This window comes from Alosa alosa, chromosome 1, assembly GCF_017589495.1.
Source record: "Alosa alosa isolate M-15738 ecotype Scorff River chromosome 1, AALO_Geno_1.1, whole genome shotgun sequence".
Classification (NCBI taxonomy): Eukaryota; Metazoa; Chordata; class Actinopteri; order Clupeiformes; family Clupeidae; genus Alosa; species Alosa alosa.
The window spans coordinates 11,218,586-11,244,029 of NC_063189.1; the positions used below are offsets into that span (position 1 = coordinate 11,218,586).

General features: G+C 40.7%; 1 protein-coding gene across 1 annotated transcript in view; it reads right to left on the bottom strand.

Moving 5' to 3' along the window:
• Positions 1-20,880, bottom strand: part of ak5 (adenylate kinase 5) — a 55,949-nt gene extending 35,069 nt beyond the window's left edge. The window contains 6 exon segments of the mRNA XM_048261551.1: positions 7,236-7,427; positions 14,279-14,392; positions 16,339-16,511; positions 18,608-18,775; positions 19,193-19,379; positions 20,395-20,880. Of these exon segments, the coding sequence (XP_048117508.1) occupies positions 7,236-7,427; positions 14,279-14,392; positions 16,339-16,511; positions 18,608-18,775; positions 19,193-19,379; positions 20,395-20,454 (894 nt within the window). The 5' untranslated portion in view covers positions 20,455-20,880.
• Positions 20,881-25,444: the final 4,564 nt, after the last annotated feature.

Here is a 25,444-nt window from a genome sequence, read left to right on the forward strand (position 1 = left end):
TTGAGCAAAAAGCAGTTGATACAGGTGCAAACAGTTTAACTGGCCCTTTGATGGGTCCTAGTTGAGCAGCTGGAAGTTGATACAGGTGCAAATCAAGTTAATTAGCCCATTGTGATGTCATAGTGCTAATGCAAAGTCTATGGGGAAAAATAAGCTTGTTTTTTATTAATATCTCAAAAAGTATAACGTTTACAAAAGTGAAAAAAACATTCCCCACGTGTCCTTTTCAAGACCTACGTTACAAAGTTTGAACGAAGTTTCTATGTTAAACGGTTAAAGCTGAATTAGACGCAGAAATTTGGTGGGAAGAATAACTAGAAAATGTAATTTCGAGGAAATTACCAGTGCATGAAAATATAAACATATTGTATATTAACATAAAATGGCAAACAAACTTTTATTTGGAAACAGTTGGCAGGAGTCATAGTTGATAACAACTGACAGTTGAAATGGCTGAACAGTTAAATAGTTGAGTAGTTTAAATAGTTAAATTTTTTAATAGTGAACTAGATGTACCGCAGAGCGGTACAAAATATGACCGCCACCCAGTCCAGCACATTTTTAAAAAAATAAATCACGCTGAAAGGCCTATATGATTCTAACTGTCTCACTAAATTGCATTATCCACACTCAATTCTCACTGGTATCTGCTAGACAACAAGTACCAAAACATGATTAGTTCATAGATTTCACATGTAAAATTCATTTTTTTTCAATCCCACTCCTATCTTGCCTGTTCATAATTCAGAGAAATTCTTGAATTGTGTGCATGTGTGCGTGTACACGTTTATGTTTATGTGTGTGGGTGTGTGTGTGTGTGTGTGTGTGTGTGCTTGTGTGTTTGCCTGCGTATGTGTGTTTGTGCATGTGCATGCATGCGTACATATGTCTACTGTGCGAGTATGTGTCATATGTATGATTACTGTGAATGTATGTGTGTGCTTGTGTATCTGTTTATGCACATGTGTGCACATGGAATGGGTTAACATGACCCCTGGAGGCAAAACATACGGGAAAAATTGGTCATCCTAGGCCCCTACGGTTCTCAAGATATTCACAGAAAACTGTGTCTGCCCTACCCTCCTTTTGGGGGTCCAGTACAGCGGGGGCTACAGATCAAAACAAAAAAGATGGTTCCATGCTATCCATGTGGGGTTACATGCCCACCAAGTTTTAGTGTACCCGGTCTTTCAGTGTCGGGGAATCCTTGTTGGTGTACAGTCACTAAATGTACACATAAATTATTTTATTGTAAGGCCCCCATGAGCGAAAAGTTCACAAAACTTGGCATGCATTTGGAGGGTGTCATAATGATCCTACACTTTCAATTTCGTGCAGTTTGACCATGTCAGCCAGAGATATTGTGGTGAAAACACCTAATTTTTTGCTTTTAATTTTTAACTAGGTGGCGCTATACATGAAATAAGTGGTAATGGGATGGGTTGACATGCCCCCTTAAGACCAACATACAAAAAAAAGGTGGACCTCCTAGGCCCTACGGTTCTCGAGATATTCACAGAAAACTGTCTCCGACCACCTACAGGCCAGTTGGTGTATAGTAACATAAATTAATTTATTGTTTGGCCCCCCGAATTCGACGAAACTTGGCGTGCATTCACAGGGTGTCATAATGATCCTACACTTTAGTCCAATTTAAATTGCAGTTTTGACTATGTTAGGTCACAGATACCTGCGATTACAACACCTCATTTTACTTTTTGTGTTTAACTAGGTGGCGCTATACATGAAATGAGTGGTTATGGAATGGGTTGACATGGCCCCTTGAGATCAACATACAAAAAAAATGGTCCTTCTAAACCTTACGGTTCTCGAGAAAATTCACAGAAAACTGTGTCTGCCCTACTTTCCTTTCGGGGGGTGCAGTCCAGCGGGGGGGCTACAGATCAAAACGAAAAACGATGGTTCCATGCTATCCATATGGGGTTACATGCCCACCAAGTTTCGTCTACCCCGGTCTTTCAGTGTCCCAGGAATCCTTGACGGAAATTTGGACATGCGAAAAAGAAAAAAAGAAAAAAAAAATTCTGACTAAACCTATATGACCGCTGCTTCGCTGCGCGGCGGTCATAATTATTGTATTGAGGACATTTATTTTGAAACAGTTGTGGGCAGAGGAAATAGTAGTCTTAAGAGAGCCAGATTGTATGCTTAAAGCCTGAGACAGAGTATATAGTTTAAAAGTTGAATGTAGATAGTGTAATGGATGTTGATAGACAGAAAGTTGAATGGATGTTGATAGGCAGATTGTTTAATGGATGTTGATGGATAGTTTAATGGGTGGATGAGTGTCTCATGTCTCGTTTTAAATGTCAGGGCCCTCGGAAGTCTACCAATGAAATGTGGAGATACATTGAGCCTCGTAAATAGTGTAAAACATTGATTTATTTGCATGGCTAGCCCGATGCCGAAGCACCACCATTGAAAAAGCTGTTGGTAGCATCGGCTAACTAAGCCAGATTTTTGGAGTGCAGGGGACAAGCCGAGATGGGCTATGAGACATACGTTCACACTCGGTATCATGTTTCAACACACTTTAGGTCAATATCACACCGGAATTCTCCTTTAATATCTCAAAAAGTATAAAGTTTACAAAAGTGAAAAATACATTCCTCAAGTCTCCTTTTCAAGACCTATGTTACAAAGTTTGAACGAAGTTTCTACGTTAAACGGTTAAAGCTGAATTAGACGCAGAAATTTGGTGGGAAGAATAATAAGAAAAAGAAGAAGAAGAAGAAGACTTCGGATAACAGAACAGTGCATTTTCATGCACTGTAAATACTATTATAACCACTTATATGACCATCATCCACAATACATAATCCAAATAAAGACCAAAATTGGTATGGTTGGTGCCATTCCATTGACAGACAGGCGTATAGTGATTTGTCTGTCAGTGTACCTCAAATGATGTAGTTCACTTGAAAAGGCTGAGTTATCTGTTTGTGCAATTATCTATCATTTGTCGCTAGCGCTTTCTCATAAGGTGTCAGGGAGTGAGATTTACTTACCGCACACAGCTCTGTTCTGGGGTGCATCCTATGGGAATGCCTCACTCGCCACCACGCTGTCATTTGTGCTGATGGAGTCTGATGACCAGGCAAGGGCATGGGCACAGATTCTGACACCCTGCCATGGCAGATCCCTCACTGCAGAGCCTTGTTTACACTGACTGCACAGGCACTTAGTGGGAAGAGATGGCAAGACGTAGGCCTGCTGATCTGCCATCAGTCTGTGCGCAAACACTTCACATATAGAGGCAGTGGCAGTATCAGCTACAACCCCCAAGCATCATTAATAAGATCTCAAAGGAGGATTATTCAAACACCCTGACTCAATCAGTGATATTGAAGGCGCCCAAATCGAGTGTTATTACAGTGCATAAAAATGCACTGTTCTATTATCCGAAGTCGTCTTCTTCTTATTACAGTGCATGAAAATGCACTGTACTGTTCTTCCAAGGCAACAACATCAGCAACTTCTTATTATTATTCCGCTTACCACTTTTTCCGTACGCAATTTCTCTTGAACAGTTTAACTTAGAAACTTCGTTCAAACTTTGTAATGTAGGTCTTCAAACGGACCAAGCTGCTATGTCTTTTCAACTTTCAAACTTTTATACTTTTTAAACTATTAAAGAAAAACTTTTTAAAAATCCCCATAGACTTAACATTGCCGATTGTGACATCATAATACGGCCGTTAAGCAATTAGAATCCTATGGCAGGTGTTCAGGCCACCTGGATCAACTGCCAGTCTCAGGCTTTAAGCATACAAACTGGCCCTATTAAGACTACACATCCTGTTCAACTGCTTCCTCTGCCAAAAACTATTTCAAAATAAAAGTCCTCACTACAATATTTCACTGTTAAACAATGTAACCCTTTAAACTACTGAACTTTTTAACTGTTCAGCCATTGTAACTGTTACTTGTCATCAACTATGACTCCTACCCACTGTAGATAGTTAGCATGGTTAGCATAGTTAGCATGTTAGCATTGCTAACATTGTTATTGTTAAAAACTACTCACTACTAGGACCCATCAAAGGGCCAGTTAAACTGATTGCACCTGTATCAACTGCTTTCTGCTTAACTAGGCCAACTCTCTGTGTCTCTCTATTCTACAAGGATATAAGGCACATTCCATCCAACTTTCTATCCATTCATCCTCTTCAAACCATTCACTCATCCACCCATTAAACTATCCATCAACATCTGCCTATCGACATCCATTCAACTTTCTGTCTATCAACATCCATTACACTATGGTCCACTATCTACATTCAACTTTTAAACTATATACTCTGTCTCAGGCTTTAAGCATACAATCTGGCTCTCTTAAGACTACTATTTCCTTTGCCCACAACTGTTTCAAAATAAATGTCCTCACTACACTACAATAATTCACTATTAAATAATTTAACTATTTAAACTACTCAACTATTTAACTGTTCAGCCATTTCAACTGTTATCAACTACTGTTTCCAAATAAAAGTTTGTTTGGCATTTTATGTTAATATACAGTATATTTATATTTTCATGCACTGGTAATTTCCTCGAAATTACATTTTCTAGTTTTCTTATTGGAAGTCCATTTACCTAAATTATAGTATATTACCCTTTCATGCTCATCATGCCAGGAAGAATCTTGTAATACTTGAACTATAATGTTCAAGGACCATACCACCTTTACCTTGAGCATCTCATCTACTTGTCATTTCTAAGTGGCTCATTCATATTGTTCATCAATGTTGTATGCTTCGTGCATTGAAACCACTGGCAAATGTACCGTAAGACACTAGCTATCTAGCCTGTTTAATAGGCAATATTTTCTGATCTAAATGTCTGAAATAGGCAATTTCCAGTGCCTCCTCTCTAGACCAACTTAACAGAATCTTGCATTAGGTTACTTTCTTGTTTAGACTGAAACATTAGCCCAAGCACATGTACCCTTTTCCCAGCTGCAATATTTTTACTGTATTTGGCTTGCCGTCATAACATTACGATCTATCTTAGAATCTATCTCACAGAACAAAAACTATTATGCTGATGATTCCTAGCTTTATCATAACAGTGAAGACAGGTTATAATCTGGTTCATGTAGTGTTTCTCCATTTCTATGGTGATTTGCACATTGTTAAGCATATTACGTTATGTTCCAAGTACCCATGTAGGGAAAAAAGAAAGAAAATCAGCTCACTGAAGCACAAGCCTGCACCACTCTCTGGGTTGCCTTCCCTGGTGAAATAGCACAAGCCTGCACCACTCTCTGGGTTGCCTTCCCTGGTGAAATAGCACAAGCCTGCACCACTCTCTGGGTTGCCTTCCCTGGTGAAATAGCACACACCTGCACCACTCTCTGGGTTGCCTTCCCTGGTGAAATAGCACACACCTGCACCACTCTCTGGGTTGCCTTCCCTGGTGAAATAGCACACACCTGCATCACTCTCTGCTAACCCAAGACCACACACTACCCATGGCTGAACACACACACACACACACACACACACACACACACACACACACACACACACAGATAAAGAAAGATTGATAGTTTGCAGTTCATAGCAGGGTGGTGTGTACCAGATCTTTATAAGCTCAGCAAAACTCCATCGTGACTGACACAAGCTTTATTTGCAGAAAAGTGTTTAGTACTTCCAAGTTCCAATTGACAAGGATCATTACCCCTTAAAGTAAGTCTGCACGGGGGCATTATCAAGTTTTCGATATCTCCAACCCACAATAACACTGTGATTTACAACCTGATAGAGACAGAAATGGAGAGAACACCATGGTCCTCAGGCCCATCAAAAACGCTCCATTTCTGCTGCAGATTCCAAGAAACACGAATGTGCCACGCAGTCTATTTCTGATGGAGCCTTATCGTCTTAGTCATCCTTAGTCATAGACTGACTGACATTATATGTGCGCTTGCCCATGCAAAGCTGCGCATCAAACATTAGCAAGAACACGACATTTACCGAATCTTTCGTCTTCACGACTCGGAGGCCTTTTTTTCTCACTGTGTTAACCGCTCTAATCCAGAGGATTTATTCACGAGAGATACAGTTAATCTAGGAAATTATCTAATGACATAATTCTCTCATTGTTCTGCCAGCATACAGGCGCTTTATACTAAGACCACCACAACACCACTGTCTTCAGGTGTTCTTATAGAGCATTTGGAGAGGGTTATTAACTGACACTTAATCATAAAACTTTAGTTTTATTTATTTATTATGATGCAACAGTTATAAACACCTGGATATCTGCACTCAACAATTTTGGCATTAATAATTTGGCGGTTAATAATGCCAAGGACACAAACTCATATCTCCTATGAGCACAGGCGCAGCTGTTCAGCGTGTGCTTGTGTAGCACCTCAGATTGCTGTGATGGCTATCTTTGGCCATATATCTGGCCATACTCAGACTAAGCAAACTAGAGAGATTCTCAGATTCAATCGTGGTGTCCAATGGTCCCTCACATGCCTCTGTGCTTGTCCTGTGTGATGCTGTGTAGCTGTGGATTACTGTTGCATAATTACTAATTATGCAACAGTATAATGACATAATGACTAATTCTTTAGTTTCACTGTCACACAGAGAATTATCTAATTGCAAAGGCATGATCACCTGTTGCTGATATACCGTTACAGTTGCAATCGAAACGATCCAACCCCTATTCATGGGTTTCATCAGGTCCCTTTCCACAGGCGTATTAATCAAGCACCATCCAGTCTGCATTGATAATTAAGGTGCTTGATTTTATACACCTGTGGAAAGGGACCTGATGAAACCCATGAATTGCAAATTAGGTTTATTGGCCAAGCTGAAGCTGAAGCTTGGGCATCATTGGACCCAGAGGTCTTCGTCAGGTCGAAACGTTGTTAATAAACCACTCTGGGAGCTTATAGAACAGTGTGCGGGTATCTTTTTATTTTTAAATTTTGCCTTATACCCAGCACCTGTTTAAATTTTGTAGATTCCACTTATTGACATCATTGGACCCTTCCAACAGGACAATGATCCCATGCATACCTCAAAGTCCACCTGCAAACAGCTGAAGGTTTGTACATCTTGCAATAAACCTAATTCTCCTAGGCAATTTTGATTGCAACTACACGTTGAACTCAGAATCAGTAATAGCCATCCATCTGTCCATCCATCCATCCATCCATCCATCCATCCATCTATACTTGTCTCTTTTACACTTACTGTGACAATCAAGGCTTTCTCCTGGAAGTATTTGACCAGAGGGATGGCGTTCTGCTTGAAGTTGGTGAGACGGCGCTCGGTGGCCTTGGGGTTGTCGTCTGGACGACCCTGCTGCTCAGCCCGCTTCTTCAGGCGCTCCTTCAGGCGGTGGTTGGTGCAAGCCAGGAACACCACCAGGTCTGGGGTGCAGATCTGCACAGCAGGGGGACAACAGGGACACACACATCAGTAGACCTCTTATACAGACCAATAGGTACAGTTCACACAATGGAAAAGGGTTCAAATCAAATAGATCTACAACCTTGTGTTAGAGGTTACGGATGAACTGAATCTTATAGTGGGACCATGAATACCAACTCCAAACCATGTTAAAAAGATGTAAACAAATGTAATATACAGCCAGAATAGTTCAGTAGATACAGTAGATGTGCAATTGGTTAACTAAACCATTTAAAACCAACTAACTAACTCAAAATTGGGTAGTTCCTTGAAGTTTTTTTTTTTTTTTTCATTTTAAAACCAATCTTGCTCAGGTGCTTCAGATGCCTTGCTCTCAATGCCTATGAAGTTAGATAAACAAAATCTTCCAGCAATCACACATTATCTGTGATTCTGTTGGCACATAATAGGTGTTAAAAAACACATTTAACTGGATAATAATGAAGAGGACAAAATCAGAGATGTGTTTTCTTGGTATCACATGTGAGAAAACTGGTGTCTGGTGATACAGCCAACATCTACCACACAGGGAAAAGGGAACCGGTCACTATGGTTACGTATTCACACAGTGGAATTATGATTTAATTAAAGGGACACCAGGCAAGCCTGATGTTTTTTCTCTACGAAACTCCCCTTTTCCTTTTCTTTGCGTCTTCCGTCAAGGGTTTTCGCTGCTTCTTCGCCGGCTCTGCCATTATACACACGTTTGCAACAATCTCTAGCGTTTTGTTAGCCTGCCTCTGTGCTGTAAACTGATCCTGCTTCGGTCGGCGGGTAGGATACACCAAACTTGCAAGTGGAATATTCTTCCTACAGGCAGTAGGGGCGGGCGAGAGAGCCTTCATTCGCCCCGTAATGAGACATTTAACCATATACCGACTTACGAAGATGATTAATTAACATGAAAACGTTGCCTGGTGTCCCTTTAATATAATGGAGTTCAGAAAGAAGGCATGATCTAAAGCCTTTCAATAAAAACACACACTTCCTCTCCCTGAACCTACATTATCATTGAGGTCTATGCACTATAAAAAGCAACACATCATTACGATTCAAGGTCTCAATGTGACGCAAACATCACAGAGACATTGTTGAGTCATTTTGCATTCTCCCAGGAAGACATATTTCATGCTGTTCTCATTTCTTATCCCGCTGTGTTGAGGACCAAAGCCCAAAATATACTCCACATCAGACTCCTCGCAGAGAGACTGTGAAGACAGCAGTCAGACCTGCATTCCTTTCTACAAACAAACAAGTCAATGAGGTCCCCTAAGACCCAGTCACTGGTGTCTATGTGAGCTGCACATTAGCATACTTATGAAACCTCTGACCTTGTTTATGCGGGTTGTGTACGCGTACATTACATTTCGAAGGTAACACATGCTCTTTTTCCAGAGATGCTTCAGCAGTTTAGCAGTCTGACAAGAGAAAAAGGGTATGTATCAACAAACAAAGAGCATCACCGCCATCAAAATTATTCACTCTCTGAACCTTTGAACCATTTCAGTCAAGTGCAGTAAGAATGCATGACTGGCGATAACAGATTCCAACTTGGCTCGGAGTAAACCGTGTCGCCTACATGCTCTTCCTCACATGTCAACAACAACACACGTCACTGAGCTCTTAGGCAAGACACCTTCACCTTCATTGAGACAAAATGGGACACTGCAAGTATGAGCAGCAGCAATAACATCTATGCAAGGCTTAAACGCATCACAAATGACATGAAGTGAAGTCACATGTTTGTGCGGCAGCAGAGGCCTGCAGAGACACACATGATGACATCAAGTGATGCTTCCCAGCGCCCTAATCCAGCTCTATATAGGGCAGAGCCACAAGGCACGTCCCATCTGTGCTGCTTCTCAAATTGGGGGGGGTGGGGTGGTGTGTGTGTGTGTGTGTGTGGGGGGGGGGGGGATACAGCGGACCTGACAGGCTGGGAGAGACATTGAGGGCGAGAGGAACAACTGAGTTGAGGGGAGCTTAGATGAGCAAGCTTCATAAACGGAGGTCCGCCCGGAGCTACATTAAAAGTAGAGTGCAGCCTCAGAGGGCTTCCCTGTGAAAAGTGTTGTTCCTAGCGCGCTGGTGTAGAAAAGGGTAGCGCTGTCAGGAGCCAGGGAGGTTGAGAGAGCCCTATCTACCCCTCTTTCACCTCCCTTCCTCCCCAAACAGCACGCACACTGCCTCCAGAAAAACACTGCCACTCTCCCGTCCTCCACTGAGGATGCCTGAGGAGGACGAGGGGGGACAGGACAGGAGACAGCTCAATTAACAGAGATATTTTTAGGTATGAGTTTCACTTCTGTATCCTCAAAGCACCTCTCTGTCTCTCTCCCCCTCTCTCTCTCTTTCTCTCTTCCTCTCTGTCTGTCTGTCTGTCTCTTGAGTCTCCTCTCTCATGACTCTTTTATTCAAGGCCGCCTGTGTGAATCTGGCAAAATCATGCAAAAGGAGATGAAACAGTGGAGTGTTTCTGTCATCTAGTGCCCTTAAAGGTACACTATGTAAGATTTCCACATTAATATAACCTTTAAGAAGCTAATTTGATGGTAAACAAACTTGTAATAGGTGAATCATTCACCTAGCATCACACCGATATTTCTTTCATGCACTATTAGGCAGTTAATCATGAGGTCTTTTAAATAAAACCCACTTGACATTTCAGTAAATATTGTGTCTCTAGAGGGAGTTGTACAGTTGCCAAATATACCTAAACCTGCATAATGTAGCTTTAATGTCCAACATCCTAAATAATGACACAAGATTATGTCTAGAACATTCTCAGGCCTGTCCAGAATACTCAGGCCTGTCTACAGGTAACGTGTAAGGACAAAGTTGCATGGAACAGAGAACATTACTCAGGTCTGTCTACAGATAACATCAAAGAACACAGTTACATGGAAAGAGACTTCCAGAACTCCCCAGTATTCTACAAACTCCACTCTCTCTATCTCTTTTGTTCACTCTCTTTTGTTCAAATGTTGAGGACATTTAAAATATCTAATCTTTTGCAAAAACAAACAATAACCTCTTAACCTAAGGATCTATTTTACGTTAGTTATCATGATTGAGAATCAGCAATGCAGAAGGATGTCACACGTAACTGGAACTCCCATTAGCGATGCTGTGACATGTTGATGTATTGACCATAACCAATGATTGTATCAGTGACACATTCAGAGGAGGCACAGGATATTACAGCCCACACACTGATCTGGGATTGCAATGAAGGGCAATACTACTACAATGGAATGCAACAAATTGTTTTCTCCTCCATAGATGATTATCCAAATTGTACAAGTCAAGTTGCGATTATAAAGACAACCTGAACAAAACAAACATATTTTCAACAGAATGTCCCAAAAAGAAGGGGCATGGGATCTGAGGTAGAGTCTGTTGTTATGCCCAGGTTAAAATATGTTCCAACTAAACAAAACATTGAACAGTCAAGCCACTTCTCGGGGTATCTGTAAGTGGCATCATACTGACATGCCAAATAAAGCCTGTTTTCGTATTCCATTTAGCACTTGGACAACATAATTTGTTTATATTTGTTGTTATACTCCAGTAGCCTAACATGCTGTGTCTAACATCACAGCTGTAATGGGTTACTCATTGTTTTTGGCCTGTGGCTGCCACGGCAAAAAGTAATTTCACAGAATTCATTTCAGGTCATTTTATTGATTTTTTTGTGTCCATAGAGCTTAGTTATCCTTATTCAAATACAAGAGCAGCTAGTTTGTACCACTGCTTAGGCATCTCTCTCTCTCTCTCTCTCTCTCTCTCTCTCTCTCTCTCTCTCTCTCCCACACTTCTCAAATATTTAGATGTTTCATGGGACTTTCATCACACTGTATTGTCTCTTCTTAGTTACTGTTATTTATTGATTGGGAACGCAGCAGAACATCAGGCTACCTGTTGCTTGATCACTTGCACACAGGAAAAACTATTACCTTGGCACAAAATGGTATGTTCTGTCTAGATGTAAACCTGTGTCTGCTCTGTTTCAATAGCAAATGTAAAATGTTTGGGTTTGTCGGTTGTCTTGACCAACTTCTGTGGTTCTCATAGCTGCCTATGGTAATGTTTACTGAGATATCTGAATGCAAGTGAGCTCCACTGGGTGGAAGTCACAGTGCACGGTCCAATGTCAGATTCAGATTTGTGGAAGTGAGTCAACGCTCACTGGCCCAGACATGAAGACACTATGAGGCATGAACGTCTTTGCCCCCAGAAACAGGGCTCTGTTTAATATACTGGAAAAGGTTCATATGTATGTGAAATACATATTAAGGGACATGAAACACACACACACACACACACACACACACAGGGGATCTCACTTATCATGGAGCCCTCATTAAGGCAGAGCAGCACTGGCACAGACACAGTGCTAATGGCTTCTGGAAAGCAGACACAGAACTCCCAAGACGAGATAAAACAGGAAATCAACATGGCGCAATGTCACCTTACATGCAGCGGAAAATAGATCGGCACACCTGAAACGGCGTTGGAAACATGGTACGATGGTAAAGGTGTTTGAGAGATACCTATTCTACTTCTAGGATATTTCTTTTGTAGATTCTTTCTCTCTCTCTCTTTCTCTGTTCTCTCAGTCCTTGTGTACAGATGCCTCACTATGTTAGCCTAGAAATCTAGACGCACCCTAGCAGCAACAAATTACATTTGCTGCCAAGTCTAGTCTAGCAACTCTCCGTTGGCTTGTGAGCTCGAAAAATTAAACTTCTATCAGGCCAATCAAATCGTGTATAGAGTTGTTAGGTGGGCTTAACATAATGATTGATGGCAGAGTTGCAACGGTTTGGCTTGAATTCCCTGTTCCCATCCTCAAAGAAGATGGATGTTGCTGTTGGCAAACAGTGTGACACGAGTTAAGCTTTTTTTTTTACTGAAAGTTGGCAAAAGTTTGAACTAGCCAACTAGCTCTGCTGGTGGGAAAACGCATGGGACTCATAGCGCTGTCCTATTGCGTGCAGAGGGAATTTGAAAGACACCCGATTATCCCGCCCCTCGGACTGAGCACTGCGAACGGTGAGTGCCCAGACCCTACATTTTAATGTGGGTCTGGCTCGTCAGGCTATCACTATGTCAGACCTCAGCAGTAATTGGTGTGACACAAGGAAGGGAGGAAGTGGAGATAAAGAGATTGCCATCGGTACCACTCGTTAAGTTTAACCACTGCAACCAGACAGCATTCAGACACATGCACACGTCTGTCACACGTGGCCTGCCTCTTTATGGAGACATTTGCTTGTGATGACCGGCAACAGCGGTGAGATAAAGGGCCAATCAAATCTCATATTGCTGTTTCCGGGATACTGGCACGCATGCAGGTCTCTGGCAATCACCAATATAATTACATCCAGTCACTCTAGAGGATCTGTCAGTCATTGGCTCTACTGTAGAAAATTATTAGAGCCCAGTTAATATGCCTAGCACAGTATGCATCAATCCCACCATCTGCATATAAATAGACAGCTTAAAGAGTGAGTTCCCTTTAATTAGAAATATGGACAGGGGAGGGCAAACCTGCAAATCCACTGTGCCATACTGAATATTCAATGTGTTGCTCAACCTGCTCTAAGACTGTGAATATTGATATACTTGGTACATGGCCACAAAGCTACCAGAATCATGGAATGTTTCCTCCTTCATATGCAAATCTCAGACTTTGAAATGACCACTAAAAACAACAAGTGCAGACTTTGAAGCAAACAATCCCTCAGATCACCGTCCCTCCTCCAAATGTTATTCTACCATTTCAACTTGGAGATTCAGGTAGAAGTTGTAGCCTATTATGAGCAGTCTTTGGCTGCAAGGTAGCCAATCAGTGTAAAGCTTACTTATTTATTCATGGGGGTGCCAGATAACCTTGAGGGGGCACTAGATATCTGCTAAAATGGGCCATTTTATTCCCCAGCCTTATTATAGATTTGTAAAAAGTCTTGTAAAATAACATCTGAGCATGTTTTTGACAGACCCCATAAAGGAAAACAACTGAGGGGCAAAAAGGGGATTTCAAATCTAAACGCATTCCTTTCCCAAAAGAGTGTGTTCAGATTGAACATGTTCGACAGCCATGTTCTCATTAGAGCCTTTTTAAGGCTTCTCTGGGCTGATAAAACACAAAGCTAAATAATGAGCAACCATTACCTGTTACTCTGATCATCCACTGAGGTGATCATCCACTCTACTCCCAACTCAACACCCAACAATACTTCCTCAGAGCCATGACTTGTGCTCGTCCTCTGGTGCACAGTGAGAGCAGTACACTAAGATGTGTGGGACTGTGAACTGAGAGATAGAAGAGCCACACTTGGCACTTGAATGATCACTCCCGAGCCTCACTCACTGTGAAATCACATCCCTATGCTCTTTCAACAAATCAGATGTGGGTGTCTTTGTGCAACAGAAGACATCAAGTAGGTGCTCTGACTGACACACTTGACCCTTTGGGAAATATGGTCAGAGCACATGGCCATTATCCTGCAGACCATGCAGGGCTAAATGGCATGGGGAGTAGAGACGAGCTGCGCTTTCTACTGTCACCACAGTCAGCAGTCAGTACGTTTACATGACAGTGTGTGTGTGTGTGTCTGTGTGTGTGTGTGTGTGTGTGTGTGTGTGTGTGTGTGTGTGTGTGTGTGTGTGTGTGTGTGTGTCTGTGTGTGTGTGTGTGTGTGTGTGTGACACTTTGCTAGGTCAGCAGATTAAGGCATACGCTATAGACTACATTTTCTCATGCAAAAATAACAACAGCTTAAATAAACTCAGTATTCTATGTAAAGAAAGCAGCATACTTGATCTTCAAAGGATAGTGCCTGTCCAACATCACGGGGGAAGCCATCGATTACAATCCCAGTAGCATCTGGTATCTTCATAATTTTCTGTTTTATTTCTGTTATAGTTGTCTCCTGTAAGGGGATGAGAAATTGCTCTGATTAATAACTTAAGAAATAATACATCATTAATCAATCACTCATATGCCTTTAAACCTGCACAGGTTCAGGTTGACCTCAACCTAAAAAAAACCCACACACACACAAAAACAGATGTGGACTATCTCTTATGAACTCTCAGCCAACAGTCAACAGCTCTTATAACACATCTCCTAAATCTGTTAAATTTCCCCCAACTTGAGTGTGGAAAAGCCTAATAACTACACTAATTGTTTGGAATGGCATTCTCTTTTGGCTCTCTGATCTTTAAAGCACATATCTTAGAAAGTTGGGTCAATATGGCAAAGTGTCTAAGCATGCTCCTTCAACTCCAAGCCCTTAAGGAACAGTAATATGCTAAACTGCCTCTCACCAAAATGTGGATTAATTGCAACCGACACAGTGCACATGTGATATAAGAACTGTGTTCTGAAAGCAACTGACAAAATAACTGAATATGCAAGCATGGGAAATGTGCAGACTGAGCTCATTCAGAATTGTACAATTTTGTTTAATGAACAAGAAGAGCAATAAGTTAAGGACCCATCTAGAAATATCTACTACATCAATCATACATTGCTGGACTGTAACAAACACAGGAAGGCAACTCCCCTTTGCCAAATCTCCTCTTCCTCTGCAAGACAGATGGCTAGATCAGGGCATCATTCTTGTAACAACCACTCACAAGAGCCTGCATCAACATTGTGATGCTTCAAGTCTGATCAGCCTTTGCATTTATGCACTAAGCATGGAAATGTTAAAAAAATCTGTTTGAAGCTCTGCGATGTAATACTGGGGATACTGTAAGTTCTAAGATCAGGTTAGGTGAAATGCTGGAAGCTGAATCAGTGTGTCCTTCTTTGTCCCCATCTTGGCTGTTAATCACCTAATCATGCATAAACAGTCGCCGAATTTTGCTGCTATTGCCAGCCAGCAGCACTGTTTGCCTCCTGCAACAACCGTCTCTAATACCACGCCATATTAAAGTCTTGGGGAGATCTGGACTATCCTTTCATGCATAATCTCTGCAACTTAGAACTGTAAACTCAGCTGGGAGGACTCAGAACCAGAAGCCATGTCTGTCCCAGGGAGGAGGCCAGGAGCCACTAAAAGACTAAACCGCAAGCACAGTGTGTAACCACAACAACTTACTGTTTATGAATCTGAATGATCTGCTATTATGGTGAAACCCAGAGACCACCCCAACTCCCAACTCCGCTCTGGCTCTTCTAGCTCTCACCCACCCCTCTTTGCTTCAGTTAATTCTACATGATTGTGTTTGTTTTGTGTGTGTGTGTGTGTGTGTGTGTGTGTGTGTGTGTGTGTGTGTGTGTGTGTGTGTGTGCAGATTTGTTGTTAGTGGGGTGGGTTTTATTCAGTCAATATTGATGAACAATGACTAAAATATTAATTTGACATTTTTAGCTCACGCAGCTGATATTTGTTTGATCCTCAGCACAAGCACTTGTAAAGAATCAAAGTGTCACCTATTAGACAACAATTAGACTACAAGGATGTGTTAGATATGATGCTGAACATGTAGGCCATACTTTCAAAAACATTCATGCTTAAGCAATGCCATGCCTATTCCGATTCCTCCTGTTTGCTTTACCTAGTACTGTTAGTGCTTAGTAGCTGTTTGCTGTTCAAGTAGCTTTTATGGAGCTTAGAACACACTATGACAGCAGGCAATGATTCTATTTGACATGCTGGCAAATTGAAACGGTGTGCCACACAGTCTCTCTCTCTCTGCTCTAAACTGGCATGAACAGCGACTAGTGTCACAAACCAACACAATAAATCACTGTGTTTTGACATTTTTGTTTTTCATGTTTTTATCTCTCAGCAAGCTGAGATCTGTATCTGTTAACTACACACAACCTGCCTCCATCTCTCCTCAGTCCCCTCGCGCTGCTCCCTACCTGTGGAGCCAGTTCCCCGTTGGTGATGATCTTTGCGATCAGGCTCCATTTCCTGTTGCTGGTGGCGTTGTGGATCATCTTCTTCCTCAGCAGCTCCCCCACAGAGACGTACTCAAAGCCGTAGCGCTCAGCGATCTTCAGACACTGCGTGCCTTTGCCACTGCCAGGGCCACCTGTGAAGAGTGGATGAGATGACACTCAGTGCCAATTCACACAGGGTACTACTCAGCTCGGCATGCCTCCCCAACTCATTTACAAAATTGGTCGTATAACCAAGATTATTAACAGTTATGGGGTGGCGGGTTTGGGTGGGGTGGGTATTTGGGTGGGGTGGGTAGCGTCGCTGTCCAGTATCACAAACGGGCCCAGTCCCCACAAAGACCTCGGTTTAAATCCGGCTTGATGTCATTTCTCAAACCCACACTCCATCCTTCTCTCCCACTCATTTCCTGTCCACTTTTCACAGCCCTGTCCATTAATGGCTAAGAAAAAAGGCTATTAACTGTTACAAAGTAAATGGTGAATGATAATTGAAGGTAATGACTACATATGCATATAGATTTAAATTAATCAAATGACTTTGTTCACATACTTGATCCCTTTCCCTCTTAAAAATGTAATTAACTAGATGTACCGCAGAGCGGTACAAAATATGACCGCCACCCAGTCCAGCACATTTTTTCCACAAAAATAAATCACGCTGAAAGGCCTATATGATTCTAACTGTCTCACTAAATTCTCACTGGTATCTGCTAGACAACAAGTACCAAAACATGATTAGTTCATAGATTTCACATGTAAAATTTATTTTATAAATACAACCCCATCCCCATCTTGCCTGTTCATAATTCTGAGAAATTCTTGAATTGTGTGCATGTGTGCGTGTACACGTTTATGTTTATGTGTGTGGGTGTGTGTGTGTGTGTGTGTGTGTGTGCGTGCTTGTGTGTTTGCCTGCGTATGTGTGTTTGTGCATGTGCATGCATGCGTACATTTGTCTACTGTGTGAGTATGTGTCATACGTATGATTACTGTGAATGTATGTGTGTGCGTGTGTCTGTTGTGCATCTGTTTATGCACATGTGTGCACATGGAATGGGTTAACATGACCCCTGGAGGCAAACATACGGAAAAAAATTGGTCATCCTAGGCCCCTTCTCAAGGTTCTCAAGATATTCACAGAAAAACTGTCTCTGGCCACCTACAGGCCAGTTGGTGTATAGTAACATAAATTAATTTATTGTGGCCCCATGAACGGCCCCCATGAGCGGCATTCCATGTCAAAACTTGGCGTTTGCATTCACAGGGTGTCATAATGATCCTACACTTCCAATTTCGTGCAGTTTTAACATAAACTATGTTGGCCCCCAGGGTTCACACAGATACCTTCCAATTTCAGAGTTTTGACAACACCTCATTTTTTTTTACTTTTTTGTGTTTAACTAGTTGGCACTATACATGAAATGAGTGGTTATGGAATGGGTTGACATGGCCCCTTGAGCTCAACATACAAAAAAATGGTCCTCCTAAACCTTACGGTTCTCGAGATATTCACAGAAAACTGTGTCTGCCCTACCCTCCTTTCGGGGGGTGCAGTCCAGCGGGGGGGCTACAGATCAAAACGAAAAACGATGGTTCCATGCTATCCATATGGGGTTACATGCCCACCAAGTTTCGTCTACCCCGGTCTTTCAGTGTCCCGGAATCCTTGGCGGAAATTTGGACATGCGAAAAAGAAAAAAAAAAAAGAAAAAGAAAAAAAATCTGACTAAACCTAGCTTCGCTGCGCGGCGGTCATAATTAGTTATGCCGGACACAATGTCTTTATCCACAATGAAAAATTATGAGAGACCGATACGTCTCTCAAATGATGTATATGAACTCACATTCATCATCATAACAGTGACATCCATAAAGGCTCCTTTAGATACCCTTGCTAAAGAAAACCATTAACACTTCATGAATTGGAATGGACTTTAAAACACACGCAGACAATCGCTCAGGCATGAACAGAAATGAACTTCCACAACTTTCTTCTTTGTCGCTGTGTTCACTGTTGCTTAATCATATGTTTCACTCTCTGCATCGAAATAAGATATCCTCTAAGAGCATATCCACGCCTAAGGGTCTTATCAATCACTATCTGCATCTAAAGAAGATATCCTCTAAGAGCATATCCATGCCTAAGGGTCTTATCAATCACTCTAATTACCCTGCAACACTGTGGCAGCTTGTTAATGGAGGGAAAGCGAGATGACGGCATATTCACCAATGACAAGGATCACTTTGGGGCGAGGCCTGGATGGATCAAAAACCTCGTACTCCTCGATGAGTTCCGCTGTCTCTGACAGGTCTGAGTCACTCTCGATGGAGAACTGGTGGATTGGGGGGAGGCGCTCGTACCTCCTGTAGGGGAAGTTGGGGCTGTCGGGCAGAACTGGAATGGGAGCACCACAATGACTGGTTAAAGAACAAGACATAAACAAGGCATAAAAGGACAAGGCACAAAACATATGCAATATAGCTTGAAAAAACAAAAACATTTTAACAGGAGAGTTAGCTGCTGTAGATCAGACCATCTACACGGACAAAAAACAGTTTATGACTGAAGCTGTAACATATTTGCCATGCAAATCCGACTCAATGGGTTTCTTTGTAGAGCCCCTGTGTCTTCATTTCCCTATGTTTTGGCCTGAAGTCTCAGTTCAGATCTCATGCTTGGCCATATTTCCGTAATTGATCAAAGTGACATTAGTGCACTGTACTCTGAGGAGATACCTGTCATTTGCATGTATATTAGAACCATTATTTAATTTGACTGCAGGACTAGGTTCCCCCTTCCTGTTCTACATACCATTACGAAAAAAAGACCTCCGTGACTGGCCTCCGTTGAGAGGTGGCAAAGACTTCTTCTCTTGTCCCACAAAGGTGTCCCATCTGACTTTATCGGTGCCTCCAAGATCTCTAACTTTCTTCAGGCAAGTCTCCAGATAATCGATAGGGTCTTCTGGTCGGTAATACATCAAACCTGTCAGCAGGCTCTGAGCACCCAACAAAGATAGAATAAAACTGATAATTAAAACCTAAATGATTGCATTGATTGTTTTGTGGTACACAGAGAAAGATGGTGTTGCCTTAAGTTAATTTTCAGCTTCTTCATGCTGAAGTCCTTTAAGCTCAAAAGAAATTCCTTGTTGTTTTGATTTTCTTGACCCTGAGTTGTTTCAGTGTGCCCATGCATCCTTCCAAGTCGGTTCCCCTCCCTCTTTAACTTGTTTCCACAAACGTCTCTCTGCTACAATAACAATAACAATTGAATGGGATCACTGCCAAGACTGAAATATTATACAATAGACATCTATCCTTACAGACATAGGCTTGAACACAGACAATTAACAAGAATACATGAAACGGTGCTGAATTATAGCATAGACTATAGCTCTGCTGACATTTTACAGGTTAATTCCTTAAACAACTCTGAACCAGCCTATTACGAATTGCATAACATTTCTCGTCACATATGTTTTTACATTTTTGACACGACTTGTAACCTACTTCCTCACGAGTGTCCTTTTCATGTAACGTAATGTATTACATTTTAACACTGAACAATGTTGCCAACCCTCCTAATAACCAATGTCTTGTCTTGTAGACAAGCTGGAGTCAAGAGTCTGGAATAGCCTACTTACTGAGAGCGATATGGTAATAAACGGGTAATTATAGTAAACAGAAAAGACAACTGGATAAGTGACAGGTTGAAATGCCTACAATTATGATAGTAATCTGAGATTTACAATATGACTGAATATAAACTAGCCACAATTACGCACGACATAGTAGGAATCGTCGTCTTGAGCATTTTGGAAAAAAAAATACTCAAATATTTAAAATGCATTAAATAAAATGTTTCTAATCTGTATCCATTCCAAATGCAATATTCAATATCAAATCTGGTTTCCGTGTACTTCAGTAGGTCTATTCATAAAAACACAAATGAATTAGGCTAACTCTTGGGAGAAGTGACATCCTTCCAACAGTGCATTGCATAAATCTCACCTCAAACAGTTGAGGTATCTCCCTTCTTGAGAGATATTCCTTTGCATCGTTCGTATTCATTGCAGTCTTGACAACAAATGCCTTTTGATAAAATCCCTATTTCGTTCAGATTAAAATAGCCTACTTTGCGTTTTGGTCTCTCTTGGTCTGTTTGTGGTTGGGAACTCCGCTTAGTCGGACCTTCTATTCAAATTCCCTCTGACTACTGGATTCCAGAAAGCTGTGCTTCTCTCCCTAGCGCGAAACCGGTTGATGTCCATGTGACATGCTGCTTTTCAACCAGCCCCTCAATTCGTTCTTGTTTAAAAATGAATGACTATAACATTGGTCTCATTCTGCTGCAAAAGGGAAAACTACGCGTGATAAATCATGTCAAGCGCTGCGATGCACAGAATGATGTGTTCAGTCGTGCCTAAACGAGCCTAGAGGTTTGTTTTGAAGCACATACGCTGTAAGCCCACCGAACTCAAGTATCTGATAGTCCTCAAGCTTGTAGGCTAAAGCAGTGCCATTTCACAAGAGGGAGTAAGGGAGACACTGAAGTCCAAAATTATTTCACATCATTTTTTCACTTCGTTTTTGACTCAACAGAGAAGCTAAGTTCTCTAAAACAGATAAGCTATCTATGGAGCCCAGGAGGTGTCACTGCAAGATATTTTTGTGTATCGTTTTACTAAATTGTGGTCTCATTTTACTAGATTGTGTGCACAATTTACAACAATTAAAATGAGAGCACAATTTAGTAAAAATGAGCGCACTATTTAGTAAAACGTGCGCACGATTTAGTAAAATGTGCACACAATTTAGTAAAATGAGCGCAGGTTTTCTGGATACCAAAAATATCTTGTAATACCCCTCTAGTAGGCCTACTCTAGGGTTCCGTAGCTATCACATCATTCGCTGCATACAGCACAAATGAAGACCCCATCTTTAACTCCTCTCGCTTAACCACCAGTGTTTGGCAAGTTACTTTAAAATCGTAATGTATTATGTATTACTTATTACTGTCATTTCAAAGTAATTTGTTACATTATAATGTTACTGTCTCTGAATTGTAAGGCATTACACTACTATTGCATTACTTTTAAGTTACTTTCACCCAAATATCTAGAAATATGGATTTGACATTCTAAATGCAGTTTATTACGCTCAATGCAGCTCATTGCTCTTTCAATGGAGGGAGATTATGGTATAGCATAATGACTGAGCTAGGCTTAAGGCTAACAGTAGAATGCAATAGGAGCAGTGCTCATGATGCAATACAAGGAACAATCATAGTCAGAATTTTGTTAAAAACCGTCAAAAGGTCAAAATCTGGTAAATTGTGATAGAAATACTGTAACTTTAAGGCCTAGGCCTTCTCATTAAAATCAACAGAGAGCCTAAATCAAAGCTTACATAAAGAAATGTCAAGATGGTGGCCTGCTGGCCATTTCGGTGCCCTAAGTGAGTGGCTTTGAGTGAGTGACATTTAAATGATAACTCAAACACCTAAAGTAAAATAAAAAGGCTTATAATTTAAGACCATTACTGTGTGTTTTTAAACATTAATTTCTGAAGAAATGCTGTTTTACTTATAAATGGTGCACTGTCACTTTAACAACATTTATCTTTAAGTTCTCATAATGCCCTTTTGCCAGCTCTTGTTTATTTGAGTTACATTGATAGCACAATATTAACAATAATATGCACAATGTTAAGTTGTTATAAGCAGCCCTCATTCCTTTGGAAATGGAAGTGTGCAATGACATGTTGCTTCACATTTCTTTTTGCAATTAAAAGTGAATTATGTGCCTGGTAGCCACCTAGCTATCTGAATGGAAAGCGTTTCAGTCGACTCGGCATATCATGTGCTTTATGAAATGCTTGGAAAACGAATTATTGAAGACCCACCAATTCCATTCTAGTACTACGTGGTGGAGATTGAGAGAACCCAAAAAGTATCAAACTTGCATGTAACATGGTGTTATTGCATTTTGACATTGTAAACATTATTGAGTGAAACGCCGTTTGCAGTAAAGCTACTTTTCATTGGCTATATTTGGGTGCCCCCTCTGTCCTTTGGTGCCCTACGCAAAGTGCGTGGTGGGAGCGGTGGCATTGCCATGCTACACAATCTTTTTCTGCATTTCTATCCCTTTATTCTCTTTAATTCAAGTTCACAGCACAAAGCTGACATGCACTACTAAGAGCATAGTTTGTGTTTTAACAAGAATAAAAAAATTAGCATGGCACCACTTTAGATGTTTCATTAAATTACTTGCTATTTACGTGCTATTTCGCGAGGCATAGAGAGATCTTTCGGTTTCGCACACAAAGTGCACTTATTTAATTATGTTCTTCATATCCTTGTCTCTGACAAGCTGAAAATAATGAGCGTAGGCGTATGTCTATCCAGCAAATAGAATCCGACTTCGTGTCTGCTGCAGCCACAGTCATCTAGTATCAGGAGATAACGTTCTACTATTACGCGCGATTTTTTCTTCTCTGTTGTTCTCGCGGTGGTGTTTGCGAATATGTATCAAAAATAAAAACACCACTTCATTTCGGGTTAAAATGCATTGTAACGCGCGTTACTGAAGTTTGTACCGAGTAAAATATTACCCATTTTAGTAATGCCTTACATTACCGCGTTACTGCAAACAGCAATATATTACAGTAATTACATTACTTTTGTAACGCATTACTCCCAACACTGTTAACCACATACCCCCAATATAGGCTACTTGTTTCACAGTATAGCTTAGTCGATGTTAAAGTTAATTAATGCACAGAGTTTATAAAAGATCAATGAGGCTCCACTAAGTTCTCACTATGACATTATTTTGGTTATTTTATATTATTTACATTTTAATGTCAAAATCGTCTATGAAAAGCAAGAATAAGCTAAAATAATGTGTCCTTTTATTCTTATAATAAAATAATAATAAAATGAAATCAATTTGCCCATCATCTGGCATATGAAAGTAAATGTCTGACTGGCAAGTTCAATGTCATCAAGACAGGAAGACATCAACACTGAAAGAAGCCTTGGCTAATGTCATTTCTGTAACTATACCTCAACATTAGAGTGATGTCGATATTAATCAAGGTCTAAGGTCATTCAAATTACACACCAGAAGTGGAAAGGATAGGCTTATTTGCAGTGGACATGGACAGTGTCTTATATGGAGCTGCAGATGGAAATCTTGCCCCTGAAAAGAATTGAATGACTGTGTAAAAGATTTAATAGTGAGTGGTATTTCATAGACTAGTGCTTTGTCCAGACATTCTGTGACCTTCACCTTCTTTAGGACCAGGCCTTTGTGCTTATGTTATGAGTGGTGTTGTGGTCTAATGTTCACCATTAAGGCCCCCTCAAAACAGACTTGTGTCAGGTACTTGGCTGTGCTGCACTTGGCACTTGGCACATTCGGCCGTACTGTATGTGGTAGCCTACTTGGCATATTTGTAGCCTACCTCCACCCGCTGTTGTGACCATCACCCCAGTCCTCCACAACCTCCACTGGCTCCCGATGAAACACAGGATCAAGTTCAGTGAGAGCGCCAGCAGAATGTGGAATGTATTGTGTGTGCGTGTGGTTGTATCTTTCACTTTTTCCTTTTAGAGTTTTAGTTTATTATTTATTATTTACTAGTTTTAGAAGATTACTATTTGTATTTGTTATTTTATTGAACTCTCTTTAACACAGATAAAAGGTATGGACTTATCAAGTCAAGTCAAGTCGGCTTTTATTGTCAATTTCTTTACATGCACTGGTCATACAAAGAATTGAAATTTCGTTTCTTACTTTCCCATGCAGACATAGACATGCTTTAAATACAGACATAGACATACTATAGACATAGCCATAGACAATAAACATTAAATTAAAGTGCAAGACTGAAATATAGAACATGTATGTATCAAAATAGAAATATAGGACATATATATAAAAAAATATATAAAAAAAATAGAGGTAGTTGTGTTGTATATTTATAGTCAACATAGTCTTAACAGTTACATGAAGTTTAAACTTGTGCTTGTGTGACCTGTATATTTACATTGATATGCAGTATGCAGTAATGTACATGTACAGTATAATGACAATAAAGATATATTCTATATGATATTCAAAATACTTCTCACCTACAAAGCTTTCAATAACCTAACCCCTCCATACCTCTCCGACCTCCTCATCCACCACACCCCCACCCACCGCCTCAGGTCTGTTAATGCAAACACTCTCAAGACCATTAGGACCAAACTCCAGACCCGGGGCGACAGAGCCTTCTATAGCTGCTGCACCCTCCCTCTGAAACACCTTCTCCGACCACATCAAACAATTAAACACCCTACCATCCTTCAGGCCCTCAAAACTCACCTCTTTAAACTCGCCTTTTCCTATAAATTGACTCCCCCAGCTCTTCTCTTCTTATTGTCCACCTCTCTAGTTTTGTCTTCGGCTTTGTCCATGTGTGTGTTTTTTTTCTGTTCATGTTTTTTGCTGTTATGTAAGCTATGTCATATCAGTAGGCCTATTTGATATGTCCAACTCAAATTCCAAAAAAGTTGGAATGCTGTAAAATGTAAATAAAAACAGAATGTAATATAAATATATTAACTGAAATAGTGCAAACACATCAATTGTTGAAACAAAGTCTTTCTTTGGAAGAAAGGTGCTATGAGGTGTTCTTATGGATTTCCTATCCAACACAAGCTGACCTTATACCTTTACCAAGTTATGTAGCCTCAATTATTGAGAGTGTGTGAACTAGCTGCCATCAACAACAACAAAATGTGGTCAGCCGATTAATGATTACCCTTCATATAGGCTTTGTGGCTTGTGCTATTGCGCTCCTTGCCATAAATTATTAACAGAAAGCAGAACATTATTAATTGCTTTTTTATAATGTTCTAACCAGTTAATAATTAAACTAGATGTACCGCAGAAAAATAAATCACGCTGAAAGGCCTATATGATTCTAACTGTCTCACTAAATTACATTATCCACACTCAATTCTCACTGGTATCTGCTAGACAACAAGTACCAAAACATGATTAGTTCA